At 35.8% G+C, this 13,253-nt stretch overlaps 1 protein-coding gene across 1 annotated transcript in view; it reads left to right on the top strand.

Annotated features, from left to right (window-relative positions):
• The window catches only part of LOC145277804 (cytoplasmic dynein 2 heavy chain 1-like), a 253,964-nt gene that overhangs the window by 88,368 nt on the left and 152,343 nt on the right, over positions 1-13,253 (top strand). The window contains exons 25-29 of the mRNA XM_080129659.1: positions 289-421; positions 1,435-1,665; positions 5,295-5,408; positions 9,036-9,295; positions 10,420-10,556. Coding sequence (XP_079985785.1) covers positions 289-421; positions 1,435-1,665; positions 5,295-5,408; positions 9,036-9,295; positions 10,420-10,556 — 875 coding nt within the window. The remainder of the gene's footprint in view (positions 1-288; positions 422-1,434; positions 1,666-5,294; positions 5,409-9,035; positions 9,296-10,419; positions 10,557-13,253) is intronic.

The raw sequence follows: 13,253 nt of genomic DNA, 5'->3' as shown, positions 1-13,253 counted from the left end.
AATATTTCAACAAAGAAAATATATATATATTTTTTCAATTATTATATCAGCTTGCAGTGTTCAGCGTTCTTTCCATTCTGTTTTCAGACTTCCCTTCCTTCTCTCATTTATTTGTCCTTGTCCTCCTCCTTACACTTCTTTCATATTCCTTCTCTTCTTCCTATCACTGCCATCTCTCGCCCATCCTCCTCTATCTCTGGATCAGCAGATGAAATATTAAAGTGTGAAACACATAAGTAAGTAGGTAGTTGCTAGCATATTATTTTATTTATTTTACTTTTTTTTCAGAGCAATTATGTTGGATATTCAACGTGATGAGCGCATTGTAACATTATCTGGACGTCCTGGTCTTCGTGACCAACTAAAGACAATGGTAGACCAACTCCAAAGATGTCAAAAAGCACTCAACGAATTTTTAGAGGTTTGAATCATTATTTCAATGCATCAAAATTTATTTGTTTTTATTTTTTTTTTTCATGAGAAATTCAATTTGTTTTTAAATTAGCAGGAAAACCTGACTTTGCTTTGGATCACATAAGAATCATGACTGTATTTTTTCTCTATGCTCGTAACACCATATTACTTTCTTTGTTTTTACTGTCCGCCCCCCTCCTATTGTTTCCCCCCTCCTACTATTTCACCCCTCCTACTGTTTCTCCCCTCCTACTGTTTCCCCCTCCTACTGTTTCACCTCCTAATAAATTTGGCAAAAGCAGAAATGTTTGAATTATTGGTTTATGCATATAGTAAAATTTCATTAAAATCAGATTGAGGTATATGAAGCATATGCATATCAGAAATTGTGTAGAATTTTATTCGAAGTGACTTATAATAGGAATGCATGGCAATGTGATAGGTTTATATTTCTTAAGAAAAAAAATCAAAGGAAAATGAGTGAAAATGAAGAAGAAAAAAAAGGAAAAAAGAAAGAAGTGATAGAATAAGAAGAATAACGGTTGGTGTGAATAAAATAGTTGTTTTCTAATGTGTGAATATTGCCACATGGTTTTTATAAGTCAAATATGAACATGAGAAAACACAAACAAATAATGTGGACATAATGTTTTATGAACTCTTTTAAGCAAAAAAAAAAAAAAAAAGCAGCGTCTAAGCAACATTTTTCTTTGGATTGGAGTGATTAAAAGAAGAAAAAGGAATATAAGATCAAATGTCTTTTATTAAATAATAAATATTGGACTCATCTTATTTTTGAAGTCAGACTGTGATATATTATACACCAAGGAAGTCTTTTTGTAAATGTTTAGTAAATTTTCTATACCATAAATGTGTATATTTATAAAAATGGGCAGAAACAATTGTTTGTGAATAATTTTTTTTTTTATTAATGAACTGGCATTATGTCATGTTATATATACATACAAGTGTTATTTGTAATTTTAGCTGATTTTTATCAATATTTTTTGTTCTTCACAGGAAAAAAGGTCTTTATTTCCTCGTTTCTACTTTATTGGAGATGATGACCTCTTAGAGATTTTGGGTCAGTCCACCAATCCAAATGTCATTCAATCACATCTGAAGAAACTCTTTGCCGGAATTCACAGTGTTGAATTTGATGACAGTTCCCAACATATTTTAGCTATGAAGTCTTTGGAAGGAGAAATTGTACCACTTAAACGAAAAGTTCTCATTACACCTGATGTTGAGGTAAATATTTTTAAAATGTATAACTTTATATTTTTCTTTTTTTTCTTTTATCAGACATGTGTAAACAGTGTGATGATGTATGGAAGTGAAACCTGGCATTATCAACTTGCAGAGTATTACCACTGTTAGTCAAGGGAACGATCTATCAGTCATGCATATGTAGTGTAATGATGTATGGAAGTGACACTTGATCAGTGAGGGTTGAAGACATGTGTTGCATGGAAAGAAGTTATATGAGAATGATATAATGGATATGTAATGTGAGTTTTAAATATGGTTTAAAATTTGATGACCTTAGAAGAAAATTTATCTGAACAGTATAGTAGGTTATATGCAAGGCAGAAGACTTTGATGGTATGGTCACATTGATAGAATGGATGAGTTTCTTTGATCAAGACTGGTCAAATTCCAATTTCATACACTACATATATATAAAGTGATAATACTCTTATGTTTCCAAACTTTTGAGGTGAGGATTGATAATTTGGATTATTCATATCCTTAGTGTGACAAAGTATTAAGTAAAATTAAGTTGTAAGTGACACTCTTCTGGAGGTGGCCCTCATCTCCAAAAATGTGTAAAATCCCATTCTTTTTGGTAAACTATTTACAGCTCCAGGTAGCAATATTAGTATTACTACAATTAATAATAATAACAACACTAACAATATGAATAACAATAAATAAAAGTAAGAAAGTAATTGTATCAAAAATTAATTGTGTCAAAAATTAATTGTATCAAAAATTAATTGTGTCAAAAAGTAATTGTATCAAAAATTAATTGTATCAAAAATTAATTGTGTCAAAAAGTAATTGTATCAAAAATTAATTGTGTCAAAAAGTAATTGTATCAAAAATTAATTGTATCAAAAAGTAATTGGAAAAAGTTTGGTGAAACACACATCTAAAGTTTTAGTGGACATTTGTTGTTTTTTAAGCAGGTGAATGTGAATCATTCAGAAATGGAATCTGAAGATTAATCTGCTATTCTTGAATGAAATCTGAATTCTTAATAATTAATCTAAATTAGTTTAATTTCTCTGAAGTGCTCTTATAATGTTATGAATTTAGAAGCTAGAAGTAACGTTAAGAAAGAAATAGCGACAGCTAAGAGGGAATTTACGGAAACCACTAAAAAACGCATCGAAGCACAAAAATTAGGAACTCGTGACTTCTGGAAAATCTACAACAGTGTAGTAAATAATGGGCAATCAACAATTCCCCCACTAACCAACAATCACGAGGTTCTTTGCTCAGCAACCGAGAAGGCTAACATGCTTGCCAGTCGGTTTGCCTCCAACTCTACACTGGACCCTCTAAACCACCCCCTACCTGACTTTCCTATGCGGACAGACGCCACGCTAGACGATCTGGAAATCACCCCTGCTCAGGTGCATGCTATCATAAAAAACCTTGACACTTCCAAAGCATGTGGACCCGACCTCATCCCAGCTGTGCTATTAAAAAAGTGCTCAGTCGAAGTAGCTCCAGTTCTCTCCAAACTCTACAACAAATGCCTTAATGAATCTTGCTTTCCGAGCTGTTGGAAAACTGCTTCTGTAGTACCAGTATTCAAGAATTCTGGCGAAAGAACTGACCCATTAAATTATCGCCCTATTAGCCTCCTCCCACTTTTTGCCAAAATATTTGAGACCTTAATTAACCATGCTCTAGTCTAGCACCTTACAGATGCTAAACTTCTGACCGACCATCAATATGGATTTAGACAAGCCCGTTCCACGGCAGACATCCTCACTGTAATCTCTGAACGCATATACCAGTCACTGGACAAAGCGGGAGAGGGCAGAGCGGTAGCTCTAGATATATCTAAGGCTTTTGACAGGGTATGGCATGAGGGTCTCCTCAGGAAGATTAGATCTTACGGTATCACTGGTAGAATACTTAACATAATTAAATCCTTCTAAGATGAGAGAAAAATCCAGGTTGTCCTCGACGGTCGTACGTCTAAACAATATAATATAAATGCGGGAGTGCCCCAGGGATCTATCCTTGGTCCTCTGCTGTTCCTGATATTCATAAATGACCTCCCCGACAAAATTGCCTCTGAGATGGGTATATATGCTGATGACACCACACTCTATAGCAGGCACGACAGGAAAACAAATGAACATATATCTAAAGTAATGGCAGAAACACTAGAGGATGACCTCAAATCAGTAGTGGAATGGGGACAAAAATGGATGGTAACGTTCAATGCCACCAAGACAAAACTGGTTTCATTCAATAATTACAAGAAACCTTCTCTACCACCTATAGCAATGGCCAACAACTCTTTAGCTGAGAGTACGTCTTTCAAGCTCCTTGGCCTAACGTTCCCAGGAAACATGAGCTGGAACAATTACATCGAGGGCATTGCCAGGGCCGCTGCGAGGAAGGTGGGCTCTCTCTACCGTGCTAGAAAACTTCTAACACCCGAAAGTATCCTGTACCTCTATAAGGCCACTATTCGCCCATGTATGGAGTATTGCTGTCACATTTGGGCCGGTGCATCGGCTACTAGTCTCTCGCTCCTTGACAGGGTTCAAAAGAGAGTCGCAAATCTGATAGGCCCTAAACTGGCATCAAAACTTCAGCCTCTGTCCCATCGTCGAAACGTTGCATCCCTCTGCCTGTTCTACAAGTATTATAATGGTGAATGCTCTGAAGAACTGCAAGCACTTGTGCCCCCACGACGTGAACACCCTCGACAGACCCGACAAGCTACAAAATCCCACCCCCACACTGTAGAGATCCCTAGATGTAAAAGATCTTTCTACTCCAGTAGTTTCTTCCCCAGAACTGCTAGACTTTGGAATTCCATTCCAGGTCACTGCTTCCCCAACTGTACTGACATGCATAAGTTCAAGTGCAACGTGAACCAACATCTCGCTGCCCTAATCCCTACATAGTACCCCAGTAGATGTTTCCCCTGATAGTAGCCCCCTACATTAAAGTGGCAATGTGCCTTGTTTGGGGTGAAAATGTAATAAAAAAAAAAATAAAAATAAAAAAAAAAAAAGTTATATAAATCATATGATGTTAAAAATGTGATATAATCATAAAAAGAAAGAAGCAAAGATGTATAAGTACTAATAATGAAGTATTTTAGTATTCTGAAACTGCTATTTGTATGTTCCATGAAACTGGAATGTGGAAGAAAGAAGGGAGCAGTTATTATTTTGATTAAAAATGTATAGTAGGTGAGAAAAAAAAAGTAGTGTGAAAATGAAGCAGTGTCAATTGTTCTATAATGAATGTGACATGAGAGGAGAGATTAGTATGAGAATCAAAATAACTGTAACCTTCTCGTTGTCTATAGACAATGTTCAAAATTTTGAAATAAAATGAAATGGACGCTTATTTTCTGGAAACCTGCATGAGGACTTGGCTGAGGTTACTGGTGGAACAGATTAGCATGTGAAGCTTTTGGTTTTAAACCTATGGTAGCTGATGCATCACGAGAAAAATCTACTTTATTATTTATATATATATATATATATATTATAAAAAAATAATTTTTAGATCCAGATAACTTCCAAAATTAAATTGGGACTTTCTGATTTAAAGATGAAAATGTTCTTATAAAATCTTCATGTTAATTCAATCTAATTATCATGTATCTTTTCCAGAATTGGCTTGGTAACCTTGCTTCAGAAATGAAAAATACATTGAAGGAATTGCTAAAGGAATGTCTTGGTGAATCTAGAACAGGCAGACCTGATCCAAACAGGTACCCTTCACAGGTGAGTAATTTGAAACATGCTTGAATAATCCTTTTTATGATAGAACATTTTATACTGTATAATCCAACTTATAAACTTATCTTGCCAGATTTTTAAAATCAGACCCAAATAGCATTTACAAATTTTGCTTCTGATTTGCTAGTTTTCATTTGTTGTTATTGTTGGCTATACAATGATGTATGTCACTACATTTTATTATAAAAATCACTTAGTCCAGCATCAACGACTATTAATGTGAAATATTTTTAAATAATCACCTAAAAATAAAAAATTAGGAAGGGGGATAACTCCTTAATTGTTTACCTTAAGTTTATAAATGTGTAAATAAAAATTAAGAACCAAAATTATTTCACTGCATTGCGACAGATACAGCTAGTTTTACAATATATTTTCATTGTTTTAGCCATTTGCTGTATTTCCACCTACTATAGAATATTTTATATACCTATGTCATCATTGTAAGCCGAGGTTGCTGATCATCTGTCACTACAAAACCATGTGGATGCCAATTTTTATCTTTTAACAAAATTTATTCGAAACAGAAGAACAGTCACAGTTATTATTTATATAAGAGAGAGAGAGAGAGAGAGCAATAAACATAGTCTATCTCACCACATCTGAACATACTGTCCCAATGGGAATACTAGTCAGATGTGCATTTTCTCATTGAAACTCACCAGCTAAGGAGAGCGAAAACTTTTGCTTGAAAGTTATGTAGTTTTGTAACTTCTGCCTGGTATTACTCTCTGACCTTTGACACTAAACCTTTCACCCCAAACACGACCCTCATTATATAACATATTGCTGTTGATTTGAGACCTAATTTATCATGCATTGTTAAATTTTCATTATTACACACCATAGTAATATAATTTTAATAATAATAATGTTCTATGTACATTTCTATACAATCTACATTTTCTTGTATGTTTAAAGCAGTGAAATGTGACACGTGAGGTTGAATGGAATTAACAGTTCATGAGGATGGTCAGCAGAAATTGAAAGTTGTGAACTCATTTTGTTATCTTAATGATATAATATGGTCAATGGTGGTGGGGAATGTAAATTAAGTTTATGAAATGCATGTGGCAAATTTTATGTACCTTTTCTTTCTATCTTAACTTGTCATTCACTGTCACTTGTTTCTTAGGGTCAAGTTTATACCAACTACATCCATAGTGTAATGTTACATATGAGTGAATGCTTGCCTTGGACTAGCTTGGAATAACGAGAGGAATTATATGATTTGTAGAAGAATGATATGGCTATCGTTCAGTAGATTTCTGCTATGTGTCTTGACAACAATTAGCTATGACTCCCTGCTATTGAGGCAAAAGATGCTCAAACAAGTCAGTTTTCTGTTGCAAATGAATATGGTGGTATGAACGTGTTGAATGAACATATCTCACTTGAGAGTAAACAAGGAAAAGGAAGGCCAAAAAATACTTGATCAAAGATGACCTTAATAAACAATGGCACATTGAAATCAACATAAAAGAATGAGTTCCATAGAGAAAATTGCTTTATGCCACCGTGGCAAATATGCAACCCATATTTAATGCGGAAGAGACATGTTATAAGAAAGAAGAAACAAAATAAGTACATCATCATAGATTTTATGTTAGGACATGTATAGAAAATAATTACTGTAAAAGTGTTTATATTATGCAAGAACACTTTAATACATATTAGTAAAACAGATTGTCGAGTGCTAATACCTTATCTAGCTTGAATTTAAATAATTACATAATAATAAATGAAACAAATAAAGTGAGTTGTGTCCCTTTAGAAACACTACTACTTAATCAAATAACGTATGAGTTGTCTTTCTTGTCTTCCCATTACTACTTGAATAATGTAAACAACCATTAATTAACTTTTATTGGGTTTTAGAGAAAAAAACTAATGAGTGTATTTTTTTATGTTTGTAAAAAAAGTTTAATTTTTGACAATTTGAAAGGCAGGAGGAAAAAACCAAAGGTTTTGTGGGGTTGTCGCGATGCGGTCACATCGTAGTTTATGTTTTGCTACGCCGACCATTTTTTCATTGGTGGACAATCTTATATACACCGCCTGGCGGCAAATAACTGTTTTGTGAAGTTGAACTGAGGTGAAGTAAATCTAATTTAAACTTTTTCTCCATGAAAATAGATAGCAGAGACTTTGATTCCAAGCTGAATCGAACATAAACACAATCAATTTACACATGGAATTCTTTTGGTTGTATTTGATTCAGCGAAGAATTAATACCATTCATTTGTTTTCTCTCTAAGCCTGGCGCGTGTTGTAAAAATACATTCTCATAAATACAGCATGTTTGTGGCCAGCCAGCTCCTATAGCTTTCCTGCAACCTCGCCTACACCTTGCTCCTTTGGCCTGCAACCTCACTTGCACCTTGCTCCTCTGGCCTGCAACCTCGCATGCACCTTGCTCCTTCAGTCTGCAACCTCGCTTGCACCTGGCTTCCTACCGACTGTCCGTTCCTTAACACTGACCCCCACATTCTCAGTGTCTAGCATTCGTTCCTTAACACTGACCCCAAGTTCTCAGTGTCCACCGACTGTTCCGGATCGCCCTGATGTCCAGACAATCGTCCTAGATCCAGCGAGTATACCTAAACCATGCTATGTCTAGAGTACCTGTCCCAGCCCTCCAGATCTTAGCCTTCGGTGATGTGTGACCTTCCAAACAACCAGCATACAGATCATACGATTTTTCGCTTCCTTTGCAAATAAAAGGCGAATCCTCGTCTTTAACCAAATAACCTGTGTCTGTCATTCTTCTTTGCCTTTTTGTTGTTTACTTTTTGCCCATGTCTACCTTGTTAGTTGTTGGATCGATTGTCCCCGGACGACCGACCCTGTAACAGGGTCACTAAAACTTGTTTCATGTACATAACAATCCTAGCATTCGGTGAATTCTGATCAAAATATAATGAAGGAAATTTCATTTTAAAGCATTTTACCAGCTTAGTGGACAAAGCAAAGTCTTTTCAAAAAATGTTTATTCAAAATTATTTTAAAAATCTAATCAACTAATTTTGAGAAAATCAGAAGAATAACAGACAGAAAAACACATCTTTTCTGATTACGGTCAGGATCTAAAGAAACATTCAAGTTTATTTGAATAAACTATACTAATAAATACAAACTGCTTTGCATGTGCTTTCATAGCTTATAGACTTAATCCTATTTGTGGAGGAACTTATATATTTAGAGACTCAACCATGTATTGAGTTTATAAGCTCAGCCATCTGTTCTACTCTAATAAATGTCACATGTCTGAAATCAGGATAACCCAGGAGATGCTTGTATGCTATCATGAACTATCCGGTTGCAATACAAATTTGGAACACATTTAGATCTTATCACCAACAAGATGTAAAGTATAACAGAAGAAGTAGAAATATCAAGAATAACTGGATATTGATTGTATTTTAGCTTTTCAGAAATTGGATTATATTTATTTAAATTCATTTATTTTAAACCTATGAAGAAATATTATGCATTTAATCTTGGTTGTAGACCCAAGAGCTTTCCATGGAGGTTATATCAAAATTCTGCTTGCTGGTAGCTTTCTGATTTGTATGTCACCAATGTATATTCTTGTTTTCTTTATTATTGCAGATTCTTTGTTTGGTTGATCAGATTCAGTTTACCGAAGATTGTGAGATGGCGATCAATCAGAATGGTCTGAAGAATTTCATGTCTGATATGAAGCATCAACTGGACCAATTAACCAGTCAAGATGTTAGTGGAGCTACTGACCTTGAAATGAAATTGAAGGCCTTAATTTTAGACAAGGTTCATTCTATGGATGTTGTTCAGAAACTTATTTCAGACAATGTTACTTCAGTTAGCGACTGGCATTGGCAGAGACAGCTAAGGTAAATGAAAAGGAAATCTTACAAACATTTTCTTTTCTTTCAATAATTCAGGACTTTGTAAAGAATCTAGAAAGGGTTGTTAAAATAAAGCATTTCTAATTGTAAATTTGTTTGCAAGCTAAGGGTTTAAATAAAAATATTTTGTTTGCCTCAAAGAAGGCACATTGCTATTCAAGAGCTACAGTGATAGGAGCCATATAAATAAAAAAGGGTAACATAGGTGAGAACTTCGGCAGCAAGATGTTTGTTCACATTACATTTAAAGTTCTGCATGTTCATATTGTTGGGTAAACAAGCGACAAGGAAAGAATTTTAAAGACAAGTGGTCCAAAAAAGAGGTTATTAGAGTAGAAAGTTATCTGGCATTTGAAAGTATGGGATTTTGCTGTCAGTTGAGTGGGTTGGGGGATTTATGTTTAGAGGGTACCAGCGCAGTAAGTTCATCAGAGCATATTTCATTAGTAAAACAAACCCAAGGATGTACAACACTGTGGTGATGTAACAGGAGCTGGAGCTTAGCAAACAGTACACAACCTATTAAGTTAGACATTCTATTTTGCACCCTGTCCCAGAGCCAAGGGCTAGTGATTGGTGCATATATAGATATGTATGAGAAAATTTCTAACCTGCTAGAAGGAGTCTACTTTCTTTGCATCAGCTTTGGAAACATCTTCTGTGTACTTATTTTAAATGTAACCTTTTATTCAATCCATGCACTTAAATTATCCATATTGACTCATAGTGCAATTAGTTTTAAAGGACAGGTTTTTAAAGGTTGAAGATTCAATCTTCAGTATGAATCAGACTAAGAAAACAGTTACTTAATAGTTCTACTCAATCATGGATGATGGAATAAGAAAAAGCTACCATGATGGATTAAATAAGTGATAAATGATACAGATTACTAATTTGTCAAATTTATTCATTGTTGATTAATTTTCATGTTTTTCTCTTTAAGTATATTAGCCACAATAGCCGTTTTTTATAAATAATGTTTATTTTCTCAAGAATTACTTTTTAACACCAATCATATTGCAACAGATTATTTAGGTGTCTACCATTTAAGATTGTTATTTTAGTTAATTTCATTTAAATTATTAATAATTTTTACTTGTTTTGCATAGAGTTTACATGAAAGACAAAGACTGCAAAATCAGAATGGTTGATGCTGAGTTTAATTACACGTTTGAATACCAAGGAAGTGTACAGAAGTTGGTTCATACTCCTCTCACTGACAAATGCTATTTAACTCTCACCCAAGGTTTGTATCTTTTATTCATCCTCATGAAAATTTGTTTGAGAGAAATTTTCTCTAGTCTTTGGTTCCTCTTTGTAAGACATTCACAAGAACTTGTCTTGCTACTAAAACTAAAAATAACATTTTTTTCTTCCTAGCATTAAGTGGAATTCCATGAACAGAGTTTCTTTCAATTCTGTGGAACATATTACCATGGGACTGGTTCCCTGTATGATCATAATTAAATTTCATAATTAAAGGATACTCTAACTTAACATCAAAATCTGACCCTCAAGATCGCCATGGGCATGGTATATGTGCCTACATTAAAGAGGCTTCCCATGTGGTAGGGATATCTCCAGAGAAGACCCTAATTTACCTTATATGTGCTTCCGGGTTGCACTTGCTTACACCACCGCTTTTATATTTGCCCTCTATCGCCCCCACAACAGCGGAGTTACTATCTTTAAGAGTATATCTGAGAAAATTGACCACATCCTGTCTGCTCATCCCTCAGCTAACATTCACATTTACGGTGACTTCAATGTTCATAATGTGGAATGGCTGACTCACTCAAATAAGACAGATGATGAGGAGAGGTTCTGTCATGATTTTGCCATTGCCTATGACCTCACTCAGATTGTTCGCGAGCCCACCCGTGTGCCCGATACTACCGGTCAGTATGCAAGCCTTCTAGACCTTTTTCTCTCAACTTCTCCTGAGCTATGTTCATGTTCCGTTCTATCTCCTCTGGGATCCTCCGACCACTCAGTTGTATGAGTTAAGATAAAAATGAAATGTAATAAGTCTTCATACATACCTCTCCACCGTACTGTATGCCGATACTCTATGGCTGACTGGGATAGCTTCCATACATTCATCTCTGATCTACCTCTCCATTCCATGTTTAAAAAGGATGTGTCCTCCATAATATCAGACCTGACCGAATGGTTAATTGTAGGCATAGACCGATTCGTACCATACAAAAAATTCCAACAAAAACCTAACAGCCAGCCATGGTTCTCTCCTGAATGTGCTGCTGCCATCGCTCACAGAAATCACTTTTTCCATATCTACCAACATAATAGATGTACTGAGACTAAAGCTGCTTCCAGGACTGCCAGCAACCACTGTAAAAGAGTAATAAAACATGCAAGAGAACTATATGCTCAATCCGTTAAATCCAAAGCAGCTGAGCAGCAGCTTGGTTCCCACCAATTTTGGCAAATAGCAAATAGGATCCTGAACAGAAGCGTGCGATCTATCCCAACCATTATCAATGGACCAGAGATCATCTCGTCAGCATCAGACAAGGCCAAACTATTTGCCAAGAACTTCACAGCAAATTCTACCCGATGTGACGAAGGCCATCAACTTCCCGTATTTCCTCCTATAACACACAACACACTAAGTAACATACAAATATCTGTGCGTGAGGTTGCCAAGCTAATCAAGAACCTTAATTTCAGTAAAGCAACTGGCCCTGACGGTATTCCAATTATAGTGTTAAAAAAGCTTCAACCAGAACTTGCCCCCATACTTACAAAACTGTTTAAGCATTGCCTTAAGGAGAAGTGCTTTCCAAAACCTGGAAAACCTCATCAGTATGCCCTGTATTTAAGAATTCAGGTGATAAGTCATCTCCCTCTCAGTACAGACCAATAAGTCTCCTGTGTGTCATGAGTAAGTTGCTGGAATCCATATTAAATAGAGAAGTAGTCAACCACCTCAGCAGAAATAACCTTCTTAGTGACACACTATATGGTTTCCGTTCTGCTAGATCTACAGCAGATGTGCTAACAGTTATCACATAGGATTAGCGAATCTCTCAACAAAAGCTTCATTTCTAGGGCAATTGCTCTTGATATATCAAAGGCCTTCAATAAGGTATGGCATAAAGGCCTGCTTCACAAGATTTCCAGCTACAGTATAACTGGAAATGTTTTCTCAATCATTAAATCATTTCTCTCTGATAGGCTCATAAGAGTAGTTGTTGATGGGCAGAAATCAGAGGCCCACAGTATTAATGCTGGAGTCCCTCAGGGGTTTATCCTGGGCCCAACTCTCTTCTGATCTACATCAATAATCTCCCAAAACACATACTTAAATCATTCGTTAACATCTATGCTGATGACACGACCATCTATGGCAACACATCAAAGGCCGTAAATGAGAAAGTTCTCTCTAATTCTCTCTCCTCTGATCTTGAGCACGTGGTACAATGGGGTAAGAGGTGGCTGGTTACCTTTAATGCATCTAAAACCAAGCTCCTATCTTTACTTCATCAACGCTCTGATCCCCATCTGGCATCAATTGAAATGGATGGCTTTTGTCTAGGGGAGGCCCCATGTTTTGATAAGCTTCTGGGTTTGACTTTCACTCTTGATCTGAAATGGAACATGCACATCAAATCTGTTGCCAAGGTCGCTGGGAAAGATGGTGGGATCCTTCTACCGCTCCAGAAGATATCTCACTACTGATGCAATTCTCTATCTATATAAAAGCCAAGTACGTCCAAGGATGGAATACTGTTGCCATATCTGGGCAGGAGCTGCTAAAAACAGCCTATCCTGCCTTGACAGAGTACAAAATAGACTTCGTGGCTTAGTAGGGGATGTCATTTTCTCTTCTCTGCAACCTCTCTCCTACAAAAGAGACGTTGTGAGCCTATCTTTGTTTTATCGTTATTTCCATGGCAAGTGCTCGTCTGAGCTTCAATCT

This window comes from Euprymna scolopes, chromosome 6 (genome assembly GCF_053919585.1).
Source record: "Euprymna scolopes isolate OS-2025 chromosome 6, ASM5391958v1, whole genome shotgun sequence".
Lineage (NCBI taxonomy): Eukaryota > Metazoa > Mollusca > Cephalopoda > Sepiida > Sepiolidae > Euprymna > Euprymna scolopes.
The sequence above is the reverse complement of the archived record's forward strand: the minus strand, read 5'-3'. Positions and strand labels throughout refer to the sequence as shown.